At 38.1% G+C, this 25617-nt stretch overlaps 4 protein-coding genes and 1 pseudogene across 4 annotated transcripts; 3 read left to right on the plus strand and 2 right to left on the minus strand.

Annotated features, from left to right (window-relative positions):
- Window positions 587-3947, plus strand: LOC109128512 (annotated as a pseudogene).
- LOC104737531 (L-type lectin-domain containing receptor kinase IV.4-like) lies at window positions 5030-7679 on the plus strand. The gene has a single exon (XM_019235111.1). It carries the CDS (start codon window positions 5445-5447, stop codon window positions 7446-7448), a length of 2004 nt encoding a protein of 667 aa, XP_019090656.1. The 5' UTR covers window positions 5030-5444; the 3' UTR covers window positions 7449-7679.
- On the minus strand, window positions 11111-12669 carry LOC104738503. Its single transcript, XM_010458669.1, has 6 exons — window positions 12232-12669; window positions 11939-12145; window positions 11777-11866; window positions 11570-11677; window positions 11237-11494; window positions 11111-11158 (listed from the first exon to the last, which is right to left on the minus strand). The coding sequence occupies exons 1-6, from the start codon at window positions 12667-12669 to the stop codon at window positions 11111-11113; spliced, it is 1149 nt and encodes a 382-aa protein (XP_010456971.1).
- Window positions 17002-19172, plus strand: LOC104737535 (L-type lectin-domain containing receptor kinase IV.4-like). Its single transcript, XM_019235112.1, has one exon. The coding sequence runs from the start codon at window positions 17119-17121 to the stop codon at window positions 19123-19125; it is 2007 nt and encodes a 668-aa protein (XP_019090657.1). The 5' UTR covers window positions 17002-17118; the 3' UTR covers window positions 19126-19172.
- On the minus strand, window positions 23708-25038 carry LOC104737534 (putative S-adenosyl-L-methionine-dependent methyltransferase MAP_3881). The gene is made up of 4 exons (XM_019234628.1): window positions 25035-25038; window positions 24226-24380; window positions 24017-24137; window positions 23708-23877 (listed from the first exon to the last, which is right to left on the minus strand). The coding sequence occupies exons 1-4, from the start codon at window positions 25036-25038 to the stop codon at window positions 23708-23710; spliced, it is 450 nt and encodes a 149-aa protein (XP_019090173.1).

The raw sequence follows: 25617 nt of genomic DNA on the forward strand, positions 1-25617 counted from the left end.
ACCTACCTTGTATGTTATGTTACGCTTTTTTTGTTTTTTTTAATCTTTCTTCTTAGAGAAGATGGAACTAAAATGTTCCCACAAACTTGGAAAGAAATGAACAACTAGCAATAAGGGATGTGTGGTAAAGAGATTAAGAGATGATGAGTTATTATTTGAAATTGATGGAATTAGTCTGGCTCATTTATTGGCTCATTTATTATCTGAAAACAGAGTATGACACCATTATTATTTGAAATTGATGGAATTAATGAAAGACTTAATTGGCCTCTTTGACTTAGTTATGACTGTCCTTGTGTAAATAGAAATATAGAATGCCGTCGTGAGGAGGGTGAACCGTTCTTTTTTTTTCTCAGAATAAGATACTTGATAGTACGAGTGTGGTCCATATTAAAACCAAAATAAATAAAAGATAAAAGATGAGAGTTTTTAGACCACAAAATGGTTTTGATCAAAACCAAAACGTGATTTGATACAAAATAATAAAATCCCAAAGCTTAATAATATGTACAATTTCCGATTTTTTTTTAAAAAAAAAAAATCTTAAATAGAAACATATATATACATATTCTGATCAAATATTAATAATTGAACTGGTAAAATATTTCACAGAAAATGTACAGATTGCTAGTTCGAGCATTATTTGGAAGAGAACCATATAAATTGTTTTGATTTGTGGTCTAACACTCTATGAGTACCCCATAAATTGTCTCATAGTTTCTTAATTTACAAACTCAAATATGTAAACCAAAGCCAACATAAATAAAAACTCTTCACGGCATGTTCTTCATTAAGCTCTTCACCATCGTCTTCTTAAGCTTCTTTTTTCACTCGTCTTCGTGAGTCTCTACCATGACCTCTAATATAAGTTAAGCCGAAGCGACTTTTCCCTTGACCAATAAACAAAAACGACTTTTCCACACTCTTTGAGTACACTATAAATTGGCATAGTCTCTTACAAACTCAAATACCCAAACCAAAGCCAAAAACAAACTCTTCAACATGTTCTTCATTATCAAGCTCTTCACCATCTTCTACTTAAGCTTCTTTTGTGAATCCCTAAAGTCCGACTTCACTTACAATGGCTTCCGTCCTCCACCGACTGACATATCCATCCAAGGAATTACCACATTCACACCCAACGGTCTCTTGATGCTAACCAACACAACCATGCAAAGCGTCGGTCACGCCTTCTATACCAAACCAATCCGGTTTAAAGATTCTCCAAACGGCACCGTCTCGTCTTTCTCCACTACTTTTGTATTGGCTATTCAACCTCAGACCCCACTTGTTGGTACCCACGGTATGGCCTTTGTCGTTGCTCCTAGCCCTAGCCTCCCGTTGGCCACCTTCGGCCAATACCTCGGTCTCTTCAATGTCACAAACGACGGTAACGATAGTAATCATGTATTCGCTGTCGAGTTTGACACGATTAGGAATATGGTATTCAATGATACGAACAATAACCATGTTGGAATCGATATCAATAGCTTAAACTCGGCGAAAAGTTCGCTGGCTGGGTACTGGGACGAGAAAGATCAGTTTAATAATCTGACTTTGATCAGTAGTAAGCGAATGCAGGTTTGGATCGGTTACGATGGTCGTAGCCATCGAATCGATGTAACGATGGCTCCCTTCAACGAGAATAAACCTAGAAAACCACTTGTTTCTATAGTCAGAGATCTGTCTTCGGTTCTGTTGCAAGATATGTACGTAGGTTTCTCGTCAGCAACTGGTACTATTGTGTCCGAACATATAGTTCTTGGGTGGAGTTTTCGGGTGAAAGGGGAAGCTCAGCCATTGGCCTTATCGAAACTTCCGAAGTTGCCTGTGTGGAATTCAAAACCAACGAGAGTCTACAGATTCTACAAGAATTGGGTGCCGTTGATTTCCGTCTTGTTGATTTTCCTCTTGATTGTTATCTTCCTCGTGCGCTTCATCGTGAGGAGGAGGAGAAAGTTCGCTGAGGAGCTCGAAGATTGGGAAACAGAGTTCGAGAAGAACCGGCTAAAGTTCAAGGACTTGTACTATGCCACCAAAGGGTTCAAGGATAAGAACCTTCTTGGATCAGGCGGGTTCGGGAGGGTTTACAGAGGTCTCATGCCCAAGACAAAGAAGGATATCGCCGTGAAGAGAGTCTCCAATGAATCCAGACAAGGGTTGAAAGAGTTTGTGGCTGAGATCGTTAGTATTGGACAGATGAGTCACCGGAACTTAGTCCCTNTTTCCAATACCTCGGCCTCTTAAACGTCGCAGACGATGGTAAAGATAAGAATCATATCTTCGCTGTCGAACTTGACACGATTATGAGTATCGAGCTCAATGATTTGAACAATAACCATGTTGGAATCGATATCAACAGCTTGAAATCGGTAAAAAGTAAGACGGCTGGGTACTGGGACGAGAAAGATCAGTTTATTAATCTCACTTTGATCAGTCGTAAGCGTATGCAGGTTTGGGTCGATTACGATGGTCATACCCATCGTATCGATGTAACCATGGCTCCCTTCAACGAGAACAAACCTAGAAAACCGCTTGTTTCTTTAGTCAGAGATCTGTCTTCGGTTCTGTTACAAGATATGTACGTAGGTTTCTCTTCTGCGACCGGTTCTATGTTGTCGGAACATTATGTTCTTGGGTGGAGTTTTAGTGTGAATGGGGAAGCTCAGCCATTGTCCTTAGGGAAGCTTCCGAAGTTGCCTGCGTGGGATTCAAAACCCACGGGAGTCTACAGCTTCTTCAAGAACACGATGCCTTTGATCTCCCTCGTGTTGATTCCTCTCTTTCTCATTATTTTCCTTGTTCGCTTCATCGTGAGGAGGAGGAGAAAGTTCGCTGAAGAGCTTGAAGATTGGGAAACAGAGTTCGGGAAGAACCGACTAAGGTTCAAGGAGTTGTACTACGCCACTAAGGGGTTCAAGGATAAGAACCTTCTTGGATCAGGTGGGTTCGGGAGGGTTTACAGAGGTTTCTTGCCCAAGACGAAGAAAGTTATCGCTGTGAAAAGAGTCTCGAACGAATCCAGACAAGGGTTGAAAGAGTTTGTGGCTGAGATCGTTAGTATTGGACAGATGAGTCACCGGAACTTAGTTCCTCTTGTGGGTTATTGCCGCCGGAGAGATGAGCTTCTTCTGGTGTACGATTACATGCCCAATGGAAGCTTAGATAAGTATTTGTACAACAGTCCGGAGGTAACCCTAGATTGGAAACAGAGGTTTAAAGTTATCAATGGTGTGGCCTCTGCCTTATTCTATCTCCACGAGGAATGGGAACAAGTGGTGATTCACCGCGACATCAAAGCAAGTAACGTGTTGTTAGACGCGGAGTACAATGGAAGAGTCGGGGATTTTGGTTTAGCACGATTGTGCGATCATGGTTCAGATCCTCAAACCACGCGCGTTGTTGGAACATGGGGATACCTAGCCCCTGATCATGTTAGGACAGGACGGGCCACAACCGCTACTGATGTTTTTGCGTTCGGGGTGCTCTTACTAGAAGTGGCGTGCGGTAGACGTCCAATTGAGACTGTAAACGAGAGTGGTGAGACCGTCTTGCTCGTGGAATTGGTTTGTGGGTTTTGGACCGAGGGAAACATCTTGGCTGCTACGGATCCAAATCTAGGGTTCGAGTATGACCAAAGAGAAGTAGAAATGATTCTGAAACTAGGTTTGTTGTGCTCTCACTCTGACCCACAGGCTCGACCAACTATGAGACAAGCGCTACAATATTTAAGGGGAGATGCATTGTTACCAGATTTATCGTTGTTGGACTTCCGTGTGAGTGGGAAAATGTTGGGAATCGACCATGGATTTAGTGAGTCGTCATGCATGTTTACAAGTAGATCTTCGATTACTAATTCCATACTTTCCGGAGGGAGGTGATTTTTTCGAATATCATAACGTATTTGTGTGTTAAAACATTACATATATAGAAAGAAATTATATGCACGTCACGAGATAGGAGACCATGTCGACATATTTTTAAGTGTTGTACGTGTACGAATTTTTATCTCTAAATATGGGCCTAGACAAAGCTTTGTTTTGTATATTTTTTCGCTGCTGTCATTTTTGAACCACACATTACACATATAATAGTAGGTTTTTGATGTTTCTACTTACTTGGTTTCTATTAAATCGTGTTATATCATAGAAAACAAAATTCAAACAACTTTTACAGAAGACTCATCTAGCTCTGAAGAAAAAGTCGGTCAATCTTCATAATCATCAAGCATCTTCAAAAGCTCCACATATTATGTCTCAACTTTGACAGATGCAAAGTTTATTTCCAAAACACCTTCTTCAGCGTCCAAAGATGGACGTTGACTTCATGACTTGTCTCCAAAAATATTTTGTGGAACTTAACACCACCATAAGTTTTTTTATTCACCAAAAGACATTGCTAAATTAACACCATAACGACCAAAGATTCTTAGGCAAAATATAACCTACCTTGTATGTTATGTTACGCTTTTTTTGTTTTTTTTAATCTTTCTTCTTAGAGAAGATGGAACTAAAATGTTCCCACAAACTTGGAAAGAAATGAACAACTAGCAATAAGGGATGTGTGGTAAAGAGATTAAGAGATGATGAGTTATTATTTGAAATTGATGGAATTAGTCTGGCTCATTTATTGGCTCATTTATTATCTGAAAACAGAGTATGACACCATTATTATTTGAAATTGATGGAATTAATGAAAGACTTAATTGGCCTCTTTGACTTAGTTATGACTGTCCTTGTGTAAATAGAAATATAGAATGCCGTCGTGAGGAGGGTGAACCGTTCTTTTTTTTTCTCAGAATAAGATACTTGATAGTACGAGTGTGGTCCATATTAAAACCAAAATAAATAAAAGATAAAAGATGAGAGTTTTTAGACCACAAAATGGTTTTGATCAAAACCAAAACGTGATTTGATACAAAATAATAAAATCCCAAAGCTTAATAATATGTACAATTTCCGATTTTTTTTTAAAAAAAAAAAATCTTAAATAGAAACATATATATACATATTCTGATCAAATATTAATAATTGAACTGGTAAAATATTTCACAGAAAATGTACAGATTGCTAGTTCGAGCATTATTTGGAAGAGAACCATATAAATTGTTTTGATTTGTGGTCTAACACTCTATGAGTACCCCATAAATTGTCTCATAGTTTCTTAATTTACAAACTCAAATATGTAAACCAAAGCCAACATAAATAAAAACTCTTCACGGCATGTTCTTCATTAAGCTCTTCACCATCGTCTTCTTAAGCTTCTTTTTTCACTCGTCTTCGTGAGTCTCTACCATGACCTCTAATATAAGTTAAGCCGAAGCGACTTTTCCCTTGACCAATAAACAAAAACGACTTTTCCACACTCTTTGAGTACACTATAAATTGGCATAGTCTCTTACAAACTCAAATACCCAAACCAAAGCCAAAAACAAACTCTTCAACATGTTCTTCATTATCAAGCTCTTCACCATCTTCTACTTAAGCTTCTTTTGTGAATCCCTAAAGTCCGACTTCACTTACAATGGCTTCCGTCCTCCACCGACTGACATATCCATCCAAGGAATTACCACATTCACACCCAACGGTCTCTTGATGCTAACCAACACAACCATGCAAAGCGTCGGTCACGCCTTCTATACCAAACCAATCCGGTTTAAAGATTCTCCAAACGGCACCGTCTCGTCTTTCTCCACTACTTTTGTATTGGCTATTCAACCTCAGACCCCACTTGTTGGTACCCACGGTATGGCCTTTGTCGTTGCTCCTAGCCCTAGCCTCCCGTTGGCCACCTTCGGCCAATACCTCGGTCTCTTCAATGTCACAAACGACGGTAACGATAGTAATCATGTATTCGCTGTCGAGTTTGACACGATTAGGAATATGGTATTCAATGATACGAACAATAACCATGTTGGAATCGATATCAATAGCTTAAACTCGGCGAAAAGTTCGCTGGCTGGGTACTGGGACGAGAAAGATCAGTTTAATAATCTGACTTTGATCAGTAGTAAGCGAATGCAGGTTTGGATCGGTTACGATGGTCGTAGCCATCGAATCGATGTAACGATGGCTCCCTTCAACGAGAATAAACCTAGAAAACCACTTGTTTCTATAGTCAGAGATCTGTCTTCGGTTCTGTTGCAAGATATGTACGTAGGTTTCTCGTCAGCAACTGGTACTATTGTGTCCGAACATATAGTTCTTGGGTGGAGTTTTCGGGTGAAAGGGGAAGCTCAGCCATTGGCCTTATCGAAACTTCCGAAGTTGCCTGTGTGGAATTCAAAACCAACGAGAGTCTACAGATTCTACAAGAATTGGGTGCCGTTGATTTCCGTCTTGTTGATTTTCCTCTTGATTGTTATCTTCCTCGTGCGCTTCATCGTGAGGAGGAGGAGAAAGTTCGCTGAGGAGCTCGAAGATTGGGAAACAGAGTTCGAGAAGAACCGGCTAAAGTTCAAGGACTTGTACTATGCCACCAAAGGGTTCAAGGATAAGAACCTTCTTGGATCAGGCGGGTTCGGGAGGGTTTACAGAGGTCTCATGCCCAAGACAAAGAAGGATATCGCCGTGAAGAGAGTCTCCAATGAATCCAGACAAGGGTTGAAAGAGTTTGTGGCTGAGATCGTTAGTATTGGACAGATGAGTCACCGGAACTTAGTCCCTCTCTTGGGCTATTGCCGCCGGAGAGACGAGCTTCTTCTGGTGTATGATTACATGCCCAATGGAAGCTTAGACAAGTATTTGTACAACAGTCCAGAGGTAACCCTCGATTGGAGACAGAGGTTTAAAGTCATTAATGGTGTGGCCTCTGCCTTATTCTACCTCCATGAGGAATGGGAACAAGTGGTGATTCACCGCGACGTCAAAGCGAGCAACGTCTTGTTAGACGCGGAGCTCAATGGGAGACTTGGGGATTTTGGTTTAGCTCAGTTGTGTGATCACGGGTCTGATCCTCAAACAACGCACATTGTTGGAACGTGGGGATACCTAGCCCCCGATCACATCAGGACAGGACGGGCCACTACCGGTACTGATGTTTTTGCATTTGGGGTACTCCTACTAGAAGTGGCATGTGGTAGACGTCCTATCGAGATTGATCACGTAAGTGGTGAGAGGGTCGTGCTCGTGGCTTGGGTTTTTGGGTTGTGGATGGAGGGAAACATCTTGAATGCTACGGATCAGAATCTAGGGTCCGAGTATAACCAAAGCGAGGTCGAAATGGTTTTGAAGCTAGGTTTGTTGTGCTCTCACGCTGACCCACAAGCTAGACCAACTATGAGACAAGTGCTACATTATCTAAGGGGAGATTCAATGTTACCAGATTTGTCGGCGGTAGACTTACGTGGGAGTGGGATTATGTTGGGAACCAACCACGGATCTAATGAATCAGGCATGTTTACCACTGGATCTTCAGTCGCTTATTCTGTACTCTCCAGCGGGAGGTGATTTTCGTATATCATAACGTTCGTTCGTAGAAAGCATTATCTACAAAATCTTGACCATGTTTACGTATATGATCAGTGTTGTACTCTTGACCTGAAATAACTGAAGCTCCAAGATTTAAAGTCGATATGGTTGATGCAAATGGATTATAAAGAGAAATATGAAAGTGTATGATTGTCAAAGAATATACACCAAGTGACTTTTGAAATATTAGTAGTAACACATGTATCAAGACACCAAACGAATATTCATATCTCCACTAAACAAACTGTTCATTTATTCAATGAGAAGAGAAATTAATAACACCTCGACATAGGGAGATCGAACGGGGATCAGCGAGGCGGACGATCAGAGCATTGTATAGAAGATGAGCGATCTTGACCGGTCAATAGAGAGGATGGTGGCTACCGTCAAAGACAACGACACCGAAGATTCTGTCAGTAAAAATAGGGTTGGTGAAAAAGGAGAATGGACTATATTGCTACTTGCCGTAATTTCGACGCCAATATACAGAAACTAGGTAGTAACCCGTGCTGTTGCACGGGATCAAAACATTTTTTTTTGAGATATTACATTTGTAAATATATTTGTTTAGTAGAACATTTATAATACAAATTTATATTAGTTGAATTCATCAAGTTTATAAAAGTTTAAAATATTAATCGTTTCATCATAAATTTTAAATATTGATCGTTTCACCATAAAATATTAATCGTTTCATCAAGCAGGACCGACCCTAACCTAAAGCCAATGAAGCAAGGGCTTTAGGCGCAAAAATATATATAACATTTTAGGGCATCAAAAACAACAAAACTCTTGTAATATAATGGTTGTCTCCCGTTTCTTTAGGTGTTTAAGTTGCTGGTTCGAAACTTGATTGCAGCAATATATGCACATATTTTTTACTTAAAGGGCAAAAAAAAAAAATTGCTTTAGGCAGCCAACAATGTTGGGCCGGCACTGTCACCAAGTTTATGAGATCCGCGAGTAACCCACATGCATTTCAATAAATCATTTTTCTAATATATAAAATATACTTAAACCTTAAACTTAATTTATATTAATAAAGTTATGTGATAAAAATTTTAAAAATAACACATTTGTTTTTTTTTTGTTAAAAACACAATGGCATATAGCTGTAAATAATAAATCAAAATGAGGCTAAATTAACAAATCTAAAATATTGTGTATATAAATTAATTGAATAACAGTGGCACACTACAAGAAAATGTCACATATATAGCGTCCGCGAAACGCTATAACATGAAAGCATAGCGTTATAACAAACGCTATGTCTGCGCCCGTTATAATAGATATGGCACTTTACATAGCGGTTTTACTTTATGTTATATTAGTTATCTTTTAGATTGCGTTTACTTTATTGCTATTGTATACTTTATAATAGCAATTAATCGTCGTTTTTATTTATTGTTTCATAGCATTTATTTTGTATTATTATTTTTATTGTATCCCAGATTTTGTTTTTCTTATATTAATTAGCTCTGTTATATTTTGGTTATTAGATAAACATCCTGTCATTTGTCAAACTAACAATATCTAAAGAAAAAAGTTCATATAGCCACAATAGTGAAATACAAGAGAAAGGTTCCACAAGTACAAATACAAGAAGTTCTACTAGCTAAACAAGTTCCACTACCCAACACAATTAATCCACCATAAGAGAAAGGTTCACATATAAACAATGTTGTCATTAGGCCAAGCAACAGTAGTACCTAATGCATCAACAACAATCTCGAATTCAGAAGTTCGTCTCCATACTCGTGCAACCCCGATCTTACAGACATCAACCCAAACTCTGCTGGCATTTGGACCCAATGGAATGCAGTGGACAATGTCGTTTGGATTGGTTGAACAAAATCGTCCTTCTGCAACTGTTTTTCCCGATCCAAAGCAAGCTATGAGGAATCATTTCTTCTTAGCTAAGTTGCAATTGTTGGAGCTGTTACTTGCACTCTACAAATTAAATTGCATAAAGTACTTAATCACAATCACACAACTATACAACACATCATGTAAAAGACAGATGTATAGAGTTTTACCTTAGGTGATGATTCTTTAGCTGGTTCTACTCCTTTAGAACCTGATGTTCTTGCTCCATTAGAACTTGTTGTTCCTGCTCCTTTATAAACTGATGATCCTGCTACATTAGAATTTGATGCTCCTGCTCTGTTAGGAATTGATCCTTCTTTATTAACATCTGATTCACTATCAGATTCTGCATCCTCCATTCCATGTTTCTTATTCTTAAACAGCTTAGTAAGCGGTCATGCTATGTTCTCAAATAGTGCATCACCCATCATAGAAATGTCTTCACTTGGTGGTCTCCATAGGAAAGCATCTTTGTTAATCACTTTTACAATATTCACCATCGCAGCATTCGGACCCAAAGGAATTTTATTCACCAACTGTTTAGGGTCAGTTGAAATCATATGTGCCTCAGCAACTACCTCACCACCCAAATTCCAATCAACAAGTTGTAATCTATTTTCCATTATGGTTGTGGCTTAAACAAGTCATGCAAAAACATAATTCATGTGTCACCTAACCAATAAGCATTTTTATATTACCATAAACATGCAAACTATAACATAAGAACTTTACCGATGCATCAGCGCCCTTGTTTCCAGTTGAGGAGTCCATAGTGTCCAAAATTATCTTATCAAATGGCCATGAAATTTTGGTTCCCAGAGCCTGGCCAATCGAGTTTACAGTTTGTGTAGGCCTCCATAAAGATGCATTTTTATCTGATATAAAGGTCACAAGTATAGCTGCCGCATCAGGACCAATAGGCATACGACTAATCTTGTAACTTGGTTGAAGAGAGCATAGTTCTCCCTCAGCAACAACAAAATCTTCATCTAAATACAAATCAAGTATCTGACACCTTGGTCCTTCTTAGATCTTATCAGTGGTGTCTGAATATGCACCATCATCCTGTTGTCTCTGAGAATATACAAATAATAATATTTTAATAGTACATCTTACCAGGAAATGAACACCACATTTGAATATTAAACTTACCCTTTTCTCNTAGTGCATCACCCATCATAGAAATGTCTTCACTTGGTGGTCTCCATAGGAAAGCATCTTTGTTAATCACTTTTACAATATTCACCATCGCAGCATTCGGACCCAAAGGAATTTTATTCACCAACTGTTTAGGGTCAGTTGAAATCATATGTGCCTCAGCAACTACCTCACCACCCAAATTTCAATCAACAAGTTGTAATCTATTTTCCATTATGGTTGTGGCTTAAACAAGTCATGCAAAAACATAATTCATGTGTCACCTAACCAATAAGCATTTTTATATTACCATAAACATGCAAACTATAACATAAGAACTTTACCGATGCATCAGCGCCCTTGTTTCCAGTTGAGGAGTCCATAGTGTCCAAAATTATCTTATCAAATGGCCATGAAATTTTGGTTCCCAGAGCCTGGCCAATCGAGTTTACAGTTTGTGTAGGCCTCCATAAAGATGCATTTTTATCTGATATAAAGGTCACAAGTATAGCTGCCGCATCAGGACCAATAGGCATACGACTAATCTTGTAACTTGGTTGAAGAGAGCATAGTTCTCCCTCAGCAACAACAAAATCTTCATCTAAATACAAATCAAGTATCTGACACCTTGGTCCTTCTTAGATCTTATCAGTGGTGTCTGAATATGCACCATCATCCTGTTGTCTCTGAGAATATACAAATAATAATATTTTAATAGTACATCTTACCAGGAAATGAACACCACATTTGAATATTAAACTTACCCTTTTCTCTTTAGTTAAGTCACGAACCATGTGTTTCAAATCAGCAATCTTGCTCACCAGTTCTGCTTGTCTAGCTTCAATCTTCTGCACATATGCATCTCTGGCCAGTAAGAACGCTAGCTTGGTAGCAGTAACCCCTCTGCCCATTCCTCTGACTCTTCCACTCTTATCTTTCCCTAGAATTTGACTCACATCATCTTCTTTAAGACTAACATTGGAGTTTGAGCCTATCTCCCTTTCAAGCGATTTAATTTGTTCCTAGTTTAAAATTTTGTTAATGCATCAATATACATTACCAAGTAAAATTAACAGATGAGTTTAAGAACTTCTTACAATTGTTTGTTCAAACTCTGGTTTAACAGGTCTTCCATCTGCATGGGTATGCCCATCTATCCAGATCTTTCTTCTAGTAATCTTACTCGGGTCAGATGCCTTTTTCTTCTACAAGTACCAAATAAATTATTTATTATTAAGAAGTAATCACAGTCACTATTTATAGGATATAACTCACGAATAGAATTCATCATAACATAGACATACCATTTCATGAGCAAGGCGAACCATTCCTTTGCGACTGGTTGTGTGTGGAATCTGCTTTCTCCTCAAAGACCTGTACCGATCACTTCGTTCCTATAAAAGTCATTCCAATATATTAGATATAAATAAACCGAACATAACTCAATAATGTTCTTGAAAGCAAACCTTGAAAGATTGGCTAGTCCTACTCTTCACCCACTTGAACCATGCTGATTCACTGGGAATGTTGCTTGGTTTCAAATTTCGTATATCTTCTTTGCTCCTTGTAGCACGCAGTTTTCGAACTAGCCTAGACTTAGTAGCCCTCCATGAGCACCCCATTTGCATTAGCACTGAACTATTTTGCCATTCTTCTGTCAAAATGAACCTCCCCTACAACAATTTATCCAATGTTATCATAAAAACTTGTTAACAGCATAAAGTAAAATACAAAGTAAAAAAGCAAATAACATTTGTACCTGAATCTCTTCCCACATTGTATCCTTTGTCTTTTCATCCAAGAGCCTCCAATCTTCTATAAGTACTGGTACATGTTCCCTTACAAGAGCTCCAAGAAAAGATGAAAGTGTAACTGATCCCTTCCCAACATGGTCACCGAGGCTGTTAAATTCAACATCTACTTTGTCCTCATGGCTTTTAGCCACTTTGCTCATCCTGGTGGGTCCTCTAGTTCTCCTCTTCTTCTTCTTCTTTGATTGTTCTGTTAAACATTCTTCATGTGAATTTCCTGCAGTTTCATGTTGTTTAGCTTCTTGATCTTCTCCATTTTGTTCAACGTCTTTCTCAATCTCTTTCACTACTCCTTCTACTTCAGGTTCTTCAGATGATGGTACAGCTTTCTCTACTCCTTCTAATACTGGTTCAGTTTCTTCTTCTACTGGTGGTTCNGAATTCATCATAACATAGACATACCATTTCATGAGCAAGGCGAACCATTCCTTTGCGACTGGTTGTGTGTGGAATCTGCTTTCTCCTCAAAGACCTGTACCGATCACTTCGTTCCTATAAAAGTCATTCCAATATATTAGATATAAATAAACCGAACATAACTCAATAATGTTCTTGAAAGCAAACCTTGAAAGATTGGCTAGTCCTACTCTTCACCCACTTGAACCATGCTGATTCACTGGGAATGTTGCTTGGTTTCAAATTTCGTATATCTTCTTTGCTCCTTGTAGCACGCAGTTTTCGAACTAGCCTAGACTTAGTAGCCCTCCATGAGCACCCCATTTGCATTAGCACTGAACTATTTTGCCATTCTTCTGTCAAAATGAACCTCCCCTACAACAATTTATCCAATGTTATCATAAAAACTTGTTAACAGCATAAAGTAAAATACAAAGTAAAAAAGCAAATAACATTTGTACCTGAATCTCTTCCCACATTGTATCCTTTGTCTTTTCATCCAAGAGCCTCCAATCTTCTATAAGTACTGGTACATGTTCCCTTACAAGAGCTCCAAGAAAAGATGAAAGTGTAACTGATCCCTTCCCAACATGGTCACCGAGGCTGTTAAATTCAACATCTACTTTGTCCTCATGGCTTTTAGCCACTTTGCTCATCCTGGTGGGTCCTCTAGTTCTCCTCTTCTTCTTCTTCTTTGATTGTTCTGTTAAACATTCTTCATGTGAATTTCCTGCAGTTTCATGTTGTTTAGCTTCTTGATCTTCTCCATTTTGTTCAGCGTCTTTCTCAATCTCTTTCACTACTCCTTCTACTTCAGGTTCTTCAGATGATGGTACAGCTTTCTCTACTCCTTCTAATACTGGTTCAGTTTCTTCTTCTACTGGTGGTTCAACTTCTGATTCAGTTCCTTGTTGTTGTTCGGAATGTTCATCTTCTACTGGTTTAGCATGTCTCCTCAATCTTTTGGCTGTTTTCACCTCAAGAGGTGTAACCTCAATGCCTTGCTGACGCTTGCTACGTCTTTTCTTCTTAGGAGTGGCTATTTTAGTCATGTTTTCTGTAAACAAAACAAAAAGGAAAATACTTAGCCACAATCTGTAGATCATTACTGATAAATACTAACTACTACGCCTATATCTACTACTATACTAACTACTAAGCCTATATCTACTAATCCTTCACTAATACTCCTTCGCAATCTTCTCTAACACAGTAACTCTCATCATCATCAGAAGACTGATTCAATAAATCTTCAAACTGCTGGCTGGATGATGGTGGTGCAAAAGTCTCTCTATCTGTCTCCAACTCATGATAACCCCTTGGTGGCGCTTTCATAACTACATACCAAGGGGATGAGTCATCTTCTCGGGAATAAAAAACTTGTTTTGCTTGAGACAGCATAATATATGGATCTTGTCGAAATGCAGACTGGTTTATATGCAAGTTGACAAGCGTAAAGCCGTCTTCTTCCTTCACACCATTCCCTTTGTTTGGACATCTACACTTGAACAGTGGGATCTGGAACATGTGGTAGTCCAACAAGATGATATCTTCTATTACTCCATAGTACGTCACAATGTCCGCCTTATGATTTGTATCTCTTGCACTAGATCGACACATGGTGAACGCTTCATAGGATAATCCACTGTTCTGAGTCTTTCGTTTTAAATCATTGGTGTGAAATCGATGTCCATTCACTATGTATCCCTTAAATGTCTGAGCTTCTTGTCTTGTTCCAAAGGCTAACCACCTTAGCTGCTTAGAATGGTCTTTTGAATTACTTGGGATCTAGTGAAAACTCAGAAGGAAAACAAGTATTTAGAGATAATTTAGATAGTCGAAATTATAATAAGATGTGTATCTTTATCTAACTGCATACCTTCTCTTTAATCCATTGCGTAAACTTCTCTCCATGCAATTTCCATAAAAGAGTTTCATTTCTACTGCAGTGCACATCCTTAGCTTGTAATTCTTCCAAGTGCATACTATATAAAAATGTCCAAATTGTTTTGAAAAGTGTTACATAGATGTTTGTAAAAGTGAAACATGAAAACAAGGAAAGAAAATGTTGATTTACTTACTCAACACATGGAGTAAACATTGATGTGTTCATCAGAACATATCTATGCGCTATCTCCCGCTCTTTCTCTGTAAGTACAATTGGTTTAAACCATAATAATCTTCTATAGAAGAATCGATTATAGTCAGACAAACAAATCGAAACCTTAAAATTTGACAGAAACCCCAAAAAATTGAAACAGAACTAAATCGATCGAAATCCAAACTGAAACGAATAAAACCCTAACAAATTGAAACATAAATCCTAAAAAATTGTCTAATTTGTCGAAACGAAAACGAATATACACATCGCGAAACCCAAAATCGATTACCCAACATACGGAATTCAATCCAAATATGTACCTACGATTTCGATAAATTTGTAGACAGACTATCTGAGAGAGATAAGAGAATTTCGGAGAGAGCTAAAGAACTTCTTAGAGATAGAGAATCTAAGAATGTGAGATATTCGACAAGAATCTAAGAATCAAAGGAAAGAAAATGAAAAACCCTACCTCGTGAACAGAGAAGCAAGAGAAAAGAATGTGAGATATTTCGACAAAGGTAAGAGGGGATAATGAAAAAATTGGGCGCTTGGTTTTTTAGCCAAGTACTTAGCCGAGAAATGAAAAAAATAATTTTTCCGCCTAAATTAAAGACAACGTTTTAAACATTGTAATGCTACGTAAGATACGCTTCAACAAAACTGTAACTTCTAAAAACATAATATAGCGTTTACAATTACCCAAACACTATCTAAAATACGTTAGTATGTTAACTATAGCATAAAGGAAAAAACGCTATATTCATATGCTATCTTTACGACATTTTCTTGTAGTGGCAGTTGACAAAAAAATAGCAGTGACATTTTATGTAATATTATGAAATATTAAGGGCAAATAATAAATTGGAGACAGAGCTATCTGACGATGACACATCAGTTTTTTTGAGAGAATGCTTCTTTTTTAATATATAGGGGATACAGATTTGTTGATAAAAAAAAACAAATTAAAAATCTAATCTAGATTACTAAAAAAACCTTGTTTTTTAAAAAATTTAAGCCATAAGTTTTTTAAAATTAACTACAACTGTCAATGGGGCAATACTTGGGTTATTCATTATTCACTTCCAATCAAATAATGCCACATCATATTAAATAAAATAGATATTAATAAATAATTTTGAAAACTTATTAACCAGAAATTGAAATATAATAATTTAAATAAATTTGAATCTACACATACTCTCATTTAATTATAAATTATAAAATTTAAACTTTTTTATAAACTCAACCAATATATATAAATTCGTTTAGTTATAAAATCTAAACCATAATTCTCATTTGTCAACCCAAACTAACATGTAATAATCTATTCTAATTATAAAATCTAAAGTTTAATTCTCATTTGTCAGCCCAAACCGACATGTAATAATCTATTTTAATTATAAAATCTAAAGTTTAATTCTCATTTCTTAACCCAAACCGACATGTAATAATCTATTTTAATTATAAAATCTAAAGTTTAATTCTCATTTGTCAATCCAAACCGATATGTAATAATCTATTTTAATTATAAAATCTAAATGTAATTCTCATTTGTCAACCCAAACCGACATGTAATAATCTATTTTAATTATAAAATCTAAATTTTAATTCTCATTTGCCAATCCAAATCTATACCATAATTTTCTTATAAACTCAAACTTACTATCATATCCTTTAAATGTAAAATATAAACTATACTTTTTTTTGGTGAATGACCAGGGGTTAAAATCCCCAGTATTTATTAGAAAAAAGAAAAATTATACACAAATCCGTCTATGGTACTGAGTACCATTGACATCGTCTCGTAATAAAGGCTCAACTACAACTGGGGGAACCATAAAAACATACCAACCAAGAGGTAAGGAAAATGATTTGTTGGTGTAAAATATAAATTATATTTATAAATCTAAACGGACATATAATTTATATTATTAAATATAAATCAAAATTTAATAATATTTTAATAGTTTTTTCAAAATATAAAAAAATATTAATTTTTTAAATTTTCCATGTGGCATAATCTGATTTGTTTAAAAAGAAGGAGCGTGAACCCAATTATCTTCCTAGCGTCATCATGAGGTTCTATGACACTTCCTTAATGTGACGACTTTTCCGTTGACCAAAAAGAAAATACGACTTTTCTTCTTTAGTACTTTCTCTCAACAACCATATATTATACTGTGTTTTTTTGTGTTTTCATTCTCGTGGACGACTTTTAGACATTCTCTTGACGCCATATATTACTATTGTATGAGAGGTTTTAGCTAGAGTTTTTATTAAACTAAAATATCTGAACCAAAGACAATTAAAAAAAAAAAAGTAGTAATAGTGAGCCATGTTCATGAAGCTCTTCACCATTTTCTTCTTCAGCCTACTCTCTCAATCCCTACAGTCCTCTTCCCGAACTCTCGACTTCACCTACAATGGATTCGTCACCGAGTATTATTCTAATATGTACAATAATATATCCATCGAAGGAACTGCCTCACTCACATCAAACGGTCTCTTGGTGCTAACTAACACAAATTTCCAGGGTACTGGTCACGCCTTCTATACCAAACCAATTCGGTTCAAAGATTCTCCAAACGACACTGCTTCGTCCTTCTCCACAGCCTTTGTCTTCGCTATCAACCCCCAGATCCCGATACTTAGCGGCCACGGCTTGGCCTTTGTCGTCGCTCCTAGCCTTGGCCTCCCTTTCAGCTATCCCAGCCAGTACCTCGGTCTCTTCAACATCAGCAACAACGGTAATGATTCTAATCACGTATTCGCTGTCGAATTAGACACTATTCGGAGTACGGAGTTCAATGATACGGACGACAACCATGTCGGAATCGATATCAATAGCCTGAGGTCAGTGGAAAGTTCTCCCGCTGGGTACTGGGACAAGAAAGGTCAGTTTAAGAATCTGAGTTTGATCAGTGGTAAACGTATGCAGGTTTGGGTCGATTACGATGGCCGTACCCATCGAATCAATGTGACGATGGCTCCGTTCAGAAAGGTTAAACCTATGAAACCACTCGTTAGTGTTATCAGAGATCTATCTTCTGTTCTTCTGCAAGATATGTTCGTAGGTTTCTCCTCGGCGACCGGTTCTGTTCGGTCGGAACATTATGTTCTCGGGTGGAGTTTCAGTGTGAAGGGGGAAGCTCCGCCATTGTCTCTATCGAAGCTTCCGAAACTTCCGTGGTTTAAGGACACAAGAATCGACAGGTTCATTTCACTCTTGCTGATTCCCCTCTTGTTTATTATCTCACTCCTCTTCCTCGTGCGCTTCATCCTGAGGAGGAGGAGAAAGTTATCCGAGGAGCTCGAAGATTGGGAAACAGAGTTCGGGAAGAACAGATTAAGGTTCAAGGACTTGTACTTCGCAACTAAAGGATTCAAGGAGAAGGACCTTCTAGGATCAGGCGGGTTTGGGAGCGTATACAGAGGTGTAATGCCCAAGACGGAGAAGGAGGTCGCCGTCAAACGAGTCTCAAACAAATCTAAACAAGGTTTGAAAGAGTTTGTGGCTGAGATCGTTAGTATTGGACAGATGAGTCACCGTAACTTAGTTCCTCTCTTGGGTTATTGCCGCCGGAGAGACGAGCTTCTTCTGGTGTACGATTACATGCCCAATGGAAGCTTAGACAAGTATTTGTACAATAGTCCGGATGTAACCCTCGACTGGAAACAGAGGTTTAAAGTCATTAAAGGTGTGGCCTCTGCCTTATTCTTCCTTCACGAGGAGTGGGAACAAGTGGTGATTCACCGTGACGTCAAAGCCAGCAATGTTTTATTAGACTCTGAGCACAATGGGAGACTGGGGGATTTTGGTTTAGCTCGGCTGTGCGGTCACGGGTCAGATCCTCAAACCACCCATGTCGCTGGAACATGGGGATACCTAGCCCCTGATTACATCAGGACAGGACGAGCCACAACAGCTACCGATGTTTTTGCCTTCGGGGTGCTCCTACTAGAAGTAGCATGCGGTAGACGTCCTATCGACCAGAACGAGAATGGTGAGAGGCTCTTGCTCGTGGATTGGGTACTTGGGTTTTGGACAGAGGAAAACATCTTGGATGCTAAGGATCCAAAACTAGGGCCCGAGTATGACCAAAGAGAGGTCGAAATGGTTTTGAAGCTAGGTTTGTTATGCGCTCACCCCAATCCACAAGTTAGACCAACAATGAGACAAGTGTTACATTATCTAAAAGGAGATGCAATGTTACCAGATTTTTCGCCGTCTGACTTTTGTGGGGGTGGGATGACGTTGGGAATCAACCAAGGACTTGGTGAGTTAGCTACGTTTATCGGTGTATCTTCCATTGCTGATTCTATACTCTCCGGTGGGAGGTGATATACGAATATCATAACGTTTGTATGTCATTACAATATTACATTATATTACACNCCAGCAATGTTTTATTAGACTCTGAGCACAATGGGAGACTGGGGGATTTTGGTTTAGCTCGGCTGTGCGGTCACGGGTCAGATCCTCAAACCACCCATGTCGCTGGAACATGGGGATACCTAGCCCCTGATTACATCAGGACAGGACGAGCCACAACAGCTACCGATGTTTTTGCCTTCGGGGTGCTCCTACTAGAAGTAGCATGCGGTAGACGTCCTATCGACCAGAACGAGAATGGTGAGAGGCTCTTGCTCGTGGATTGGGTACTTGGGTTTTGGACAGAGGAAAACATCTTGGATGCTAAGGATCCAAAACTAGGGCCCGAGTATGACCAAAGAGAGGTCGAAATGGTTTTGAAGCTAGGTTTGTTATGCGCTCACCCCAATCCACAAGTTAGACCAACAATGAGACAAGTGTTACATTATCTAAAAGGAGATGCAATGTTACCAGATTTTTCGCCGTCTGACTTTTGTGGGGGTGGGATGACGTTGGGATACCAAGGACTTGGTGAGTTAGTTACGTTTATCGGTGTATCTTCGATTGCTGATTCTATACTCTCCGGTGGGAGGTGATATACGAATATCTTAACGTTTGTATGTCATCATTACATTATATTACACTAGATATATTATATAGCCAGAAGAGAGCTAGTTGATGACATGTTTCGATGTCCTACGTCGACGTGAAATTATTGAAATTTTATGGACGTAAAAGACCACTTTACTTTTTAGTTTTAACTATGTTGCATTCCAAGTAAATAAAGGTGGTTAAAATGACATTGTTCGATTATAACGAGAAATTTTTAACCACTAGTTTTATGAAATGGTTTGCTGACAAAATAATCTATTTGAACCCTCTGGGTCAATGAGAGGCGTTTAGCTTCTTTCTTCTTCATCCAAAGTCAGCGACATTAGTACGGACGGATGCAGAGTCTATGTGTTCCTTCTTGATAGGATCGAGTTTACTCTTTTAGTTATCTCCTTAGTAATAGGAGAAGTAGTGTCTCCATTTCCCACTTTCTTATTTCCTTGTTTGTAGGATCGTGAGCGATCAATGCTATTTGTATTTAAAGACATGTACTTCAACAGAGAAGTTATGAAGAGAAAATTGCAGTAACTTGTTCTAAAGTCTTTGAGAACCAAAGTGTTCTTGTCCTTTGTTCTTGATAACATTGATTGTCCTAAATTGGGACCTATCATTTGGTATCAGAGCAATTACTCTTGCTTTGAAGAGTGACCAAAATTAGCATCACTGCTAACATTTGGTATCAAAGCACTTCTATCCATCTTGTTGACGGCATTCTTCGAGAACCAACGTTCAACAAAACACCTTCAACTTTCTATTTCATACAAAAATATGGGAAGCAACATGGAGCTAACTGCTGATTTTGGGGCCAGTCTCGGAGAAGTACAAGATGTGCTCTTTCGTGAACTGCTTAATGTATTTGAGAAGATGAAGATCAATATGATGAATGAGATCAAGAAGGCGAGACAAGAAATGATGGATGAATTCAAGAGTCTTCAAGAGAGCATGAGTCGTCCGGTGGGAAAAACCAGAAGTCTCAAAGCTATTTGTGAAAGAGCAAGCAAACAAGACGAGAAAGCCGACACGGTCACGTCGCAGGTTCTGTCACCACTCAAACTGTCAGCGGTTTCACCACCAAAGTACCGACGAGTTCAAACAGTTCTGATCAAACGACACGGACGTCATACTCCTCGGGACAGAAAACGAGGAAAGCACAACCGATGTAATTCATCTAAACACAAATCCAGAGTTGGTTGTGCCAAAGTGTTCTTGTCCTTTGTTCTTGATAATATTGATTGTCCTAAATTGGGACCTATCACACAAACTGACGAAATGCCCAAGGGAAAATCAAGACCGACAAATCAGAAATTCCGACGTGTTGGGAAAGTCTTCAAGAAATTGAAAAATCAACTATATGAGTAGAAGAAGAGATATTAGAGGGAAAGATTGTCCCTGGTCGATTGTTTTCTAGCATACGAGAGAGATGCTTGTTGGGATGCCAATAAGAAACCGGTGAGGATTTTATCGGGGGCAAAAAAAAAATATATAATATATATGCCAAATAATATAATAATTTTATATCTACTAAAATTAATTTAGAAAAGGAGAACCTACAAAAATTATGCTGAATGAAAACTCATTGTATGTTATGTGTGAAAAAAAAAAAGAAACAAAATGGCAAATAACTTTCAGTTTTGAGAAGTGATTCTCTTAACGGGGGCAGAAATCATCTTTTTAAGGGGGGCAATCCATTAAACTCTTAGAAATGTATAAGGAAATTACAAAATTTGACGGGGCAACTGCCCCTATTTACCATACGTAGATCCACCCTTGAGGATTTTGCCACCGGTATCCAAAGCGTACAATATAATATAAATAGAGACTTGACTTGGGTTTAAAAAGTCCATCAGAGTCCATGTTCAAATAAGTGAACCTGGGAAGTGGGTCTTAGTGTGACATAATAAGAAAGGTACCTCGAGAAAACCTTGCAAATAAGAAGCACTGAATCAATGATGACAAGATTTTACTGAGGGGGAGACCTAAGATTTGCGGTCCTTGGTTTGAGGGGAAGTATTGTTGGGATGCAAACCAACATCCCACATTGGAAGATTAGAAAAAAAAAAATTAATGAGAAATCCGTGAGATCTTTGCCACTTGGACTCAAAACGGATAATATCACTCTACAAAGTAAATTTTTTTTTTACCCGGGTCAAACACATAAGTAAAAAATTGTTTAATATAAATATAAAACACTCTACAAAGTTCAAACCAAAATACCTGCTACAAAAACATCTTTCAATCCTTCATGTCTTGTGTTGTAAATTACTTAGGATAAATTTCCATAACCGGCCCATATATTGTCCAAGTCGACAAGGCCCATCGGCCACCTTCTCTAAACTTAGTCGGTTTAGTAATTTTATTGTGATAAGGCTTGGTCCTTTACTATATATATGTACTTCTTTGATTGATTCAATAAGAAGAAGAGAATACAACTTATAACATTCTCTAGACTTAGTCGGTAAACCCTGTTATGAATAGAATCAATCAAGTCAACATATAACATTCATTTCAATTGCAAGGAAGTAGGGTGATTACCCTTATTTTGGGGATTAAACCGAGCTTGAATGCCTCGAGGGAAGGCTATTCTCGGACTTTGACAAAGTCTAGAAATTATACCGTTAAATCTGGATACGAAGCCGCGAGAGCTATCTCTCGCCCTGCTTGCGACCTCCCTTCTCAGGGACCTAGTGTTATGACACTTAAGGCACAAGCATGGAAGTTAAAAACATCACGGAAGCTTAAGTATTTCGTGTGGCAATGTGTGACTGGATGCTTGGCAACATGTCAACGCCTGCATTATCGCCATATTGGTAGAGATAAAGATTGTCCTAGATGTGGAGCGGAGGAGGAAACTATAAACCATTTGCTATTTGAATGCCCCCAACACGTCAAGTATGGGCTTTATCGACAATCTCTTTCCATCCTATGGTGTTCCCTTCATCTTCCCCATATAGCAACATCGATTTTCTATATGGACGTGGTAGAGACTCTAGTGCAACTGACCAAAACTTGAGAACTTTCCCATGGATGATGTGGTACATTTGGAAGGCAAGAAATATGAAAGTGTTTGAAAATATCTCTGAATCTCTGCAAGATACACTGGAGAAAACTATCCAAGAAGAAGAAGTTTGGAGAAGAGCAAATAACAGAGACTTAGCACCAGCGGTAGTAGAAGCATGCATACCTTCGATCCCAATTCCTCAAGAATCTCTTGTATGCTTTATAGATGGATCTTGGCATACAGAGGTGGATAGGAGTGGGCATGGCTGGATTGCGTCTATCAGTGATGGAATCCTGCACATGGGGCTAAAAGGATCGCGCAGAAGCTTATCCCCATTACATGCAGAGTTAGATACCATTATTTGGGCTATGGAGTGCTTATTAGCGTTGGACTTGGATAAAGCTCTTTTTGCTACAAATTGTTCAGACCTCCTAAGGATGACGTCTAATATCGAGGATTGGTCGACTTTTTCATCAGAATTGAAGGATTTTATTCATTTCAGAGATAGATTTGCTAATTTTAGTATTAGATATATTCTCCAAGAGGATAATATCCGTGCCGATAAATTTGCGAAATGTGCAAGAGCACGAGGTTTCTGTTTTTCCCAAGTAAGCTTGTCGGTACCAAATTGGCTCTCTCTCGAAGAAAGTCATCTCCGATAACTTAATATATAGGGTTTGATCGTCAAAAAAAAAATTACTTAGGATGAATTTCCATAACCGGCCCATATATTGTCCAAGTCGACAAGGCCCATCGGCCACCTTCTCTAAACTTAGTCGGTTTAGTAATTCTATTGTGACAAGGCTTTGTCCTTTACTATATATATGTACTTCTATGATTGATTTAATAAGAAGAAGAGAATACAACTTATAACATTCTCTAGACTTAGTCGGTAAACCCTGTTACGAACAGAATCAATCATGTCAACATATACCATTCATGTCAATTGCATAGAAAAAGGGAGATTTGACGAATAACAGACATCACCTGCATTGCCCATATACTCGGGCGATTCCCACTAAACCCTTTTGAGCGTAAGTGTTGCTCTATGTCCCCTGATTCCACGGGTATATGAAAGAATAAGCAACTTTTAGGGATCCTAGCTCCCACACCTGAATCAATAAGAGGAAACAATATCAAACCGTGAAATGAAGTATGATTAAAAGCTAACAACACATGTATTCTTGTAGTAACCAACCAAATATCTCTGAAAAACAAAATGGACACTCCAAAGCAAAGGAAAGCACAAACCTTGAAGCTTATCATATGCAATTTCAAAAACCTTTTCTGGTGATACATCAAAGATCATAGTCGAGGTTGGCCAATTAAGCCTATAAGGTCGAGTATCCATGCCATCTGTGAACAAGACAACCTGCAAAGATGTGATAACAATGCTAAAGAGAGTTTGAAATTCAAACTCATGCTTGAGGATGACAAAAAGAAGTAATAAGTAAAGTAACTTGCTTTAGCCCATCAATGCGTTTAGCTATTTCTAACAACTTGTCATCGATAAACTTTGTTGCAAGACAGTAATGTTGTTGTTCATCGATGTCCAATTCCTTCTTTGTATAAGGAGGTAGGAAGCAAGCGGCATAAGGGTCGATAAAGAGAGGGTCTGCGTGTAGAAAGTATTAAGCTTTTGGTCAAAATTTCTTAAAGAAACTATTTGATCAAAGCTATGTGTTCGACGAAATGCCTAAGAGAAGGTCAAGACACAAACTTTGGCTCTTTGTGAGAGAATCCAATAGGATTGAAAATTTGAACTCTATTAGTAGAAAAAGAGAGAGATGGCTCGCCTGTTCGATTGGTTTCGCGCAGACGAAGGGATGCTGAATCTAGAGCTGATTGAATCAAAGGGTCGTTCTCTTCTCTGCGCTCTACTCTCACCGAACGAACGGCGGACGTCGGAGTCCGAAAGCGACGGAGTGCGGTGGCCGGAAAGTGTAGAGGAGAAGTGATAGGTCCCAATTTAGGACAATCAATGTTATCAAGAACAAAGGACAAGAACACTTTGGTTCTCAAAGACTTTAGAACAAGTTACTGCAATTTTCTCTTCATAACTTCTTTGTTGAAGTACATGTCTTTAAATACAAATAGCATTGATCGCTCACGATCCTACAAACAAGGAAATAAGAAAGTGGGAAATGGAGACACTAGTTCTCTTATTACTAAGGAGATAACTAAAAGAGTAAACTCGATCCTATCATTGTGACTGTAGGATCATTTACGTATGCAGCTTCTTGCTTCTTACCTCCTCAGCTACTTTTACGCATTGTTGTGTGATACATTTCTGCGATTTATTAGTTACCATACAAAATCAAACTGTGTATTTACAAACTGATCTTACTATTTTTATTTGAATATGTTTACATAAGTGTTCATTTTTTTATTAAAAAAAATCCAATTAAAACCTAATCTAGATTACTAAAAAAACTTTATTTGCTCAAAATTTTAGTGACAATTTTTTTTTTATAAAACATCAATCAAATATGAAAAAGAAATCGTCAAATTAGCGATAAAAACAACCACTAAGAGCCAAATAGATCAGTTTTGGAAAAGCTTAGAAGTTGCTAGTTCGAGTGGGGTTTGAGAGGAAACCATATAATACTGCTCTGATTTCAGGCACGAAGGAATTTATAGGGTTTGGTATAGAATTTCTTAGTTATTCAAATTAACAACAAGGGACTCGATTTTATCATCCATTGCTATTATGAATTATCGGTGAAAAATGAAACGTGGAAGGAGATCCAGCGTTATTATCATGAGGTTCTATGAAACCTAATGTGACGACTTTTCCATTGACCAAAAAGAAAATACGATTTTTCTAGTTTCTCTCGACACCATATATTTTA

This window comes from Camelina sativa, chromosome 13 (genome assembly GCF_000633955.1).
Source record: "Camelina sativa cultivar DH55 chromosome 13, Cs, whole genome shotgun sequence".
Taxonomy (NCBI): Eukaryota; Viridiplantae; Streptophyta; class Magnoliopsida; order Brassicales; family Brassicaceae; genus Camelina; species Camelina sativa.

Coding starts and splice junctions, on each gene's coding strand:
- LOC104737531 (XM_019235111.1), top strand. CDS start 5,445: ATGTTCTTCATTATCAAGCTCTTCACCATCTTCTACTTAAGCTTCTTT.
- LOC104737535 (XM_019235112.1), top strand. CDS start 17,119: ATGTTCATGAAGCTCTTCACCATTTTCTTCTTCAGCCTACTCTCTCAA.
- LOC104737534 (XM_019234628.1), bottom strand. Junction 24,138..24,225: donor GCATTGATGGGCTAAAGCAA/GTTACTTTACTT, acceptor ACATCTTTGCAG/GTTGTCTTGTTCACAGATGG. Junction 23,878..24,016: donor TGCATATGATAAGCTTCAAG/GTTTGTGCTTTC, acceptor TTATTGATTCAG/GTGTGGGAGCTAGGATCCCT.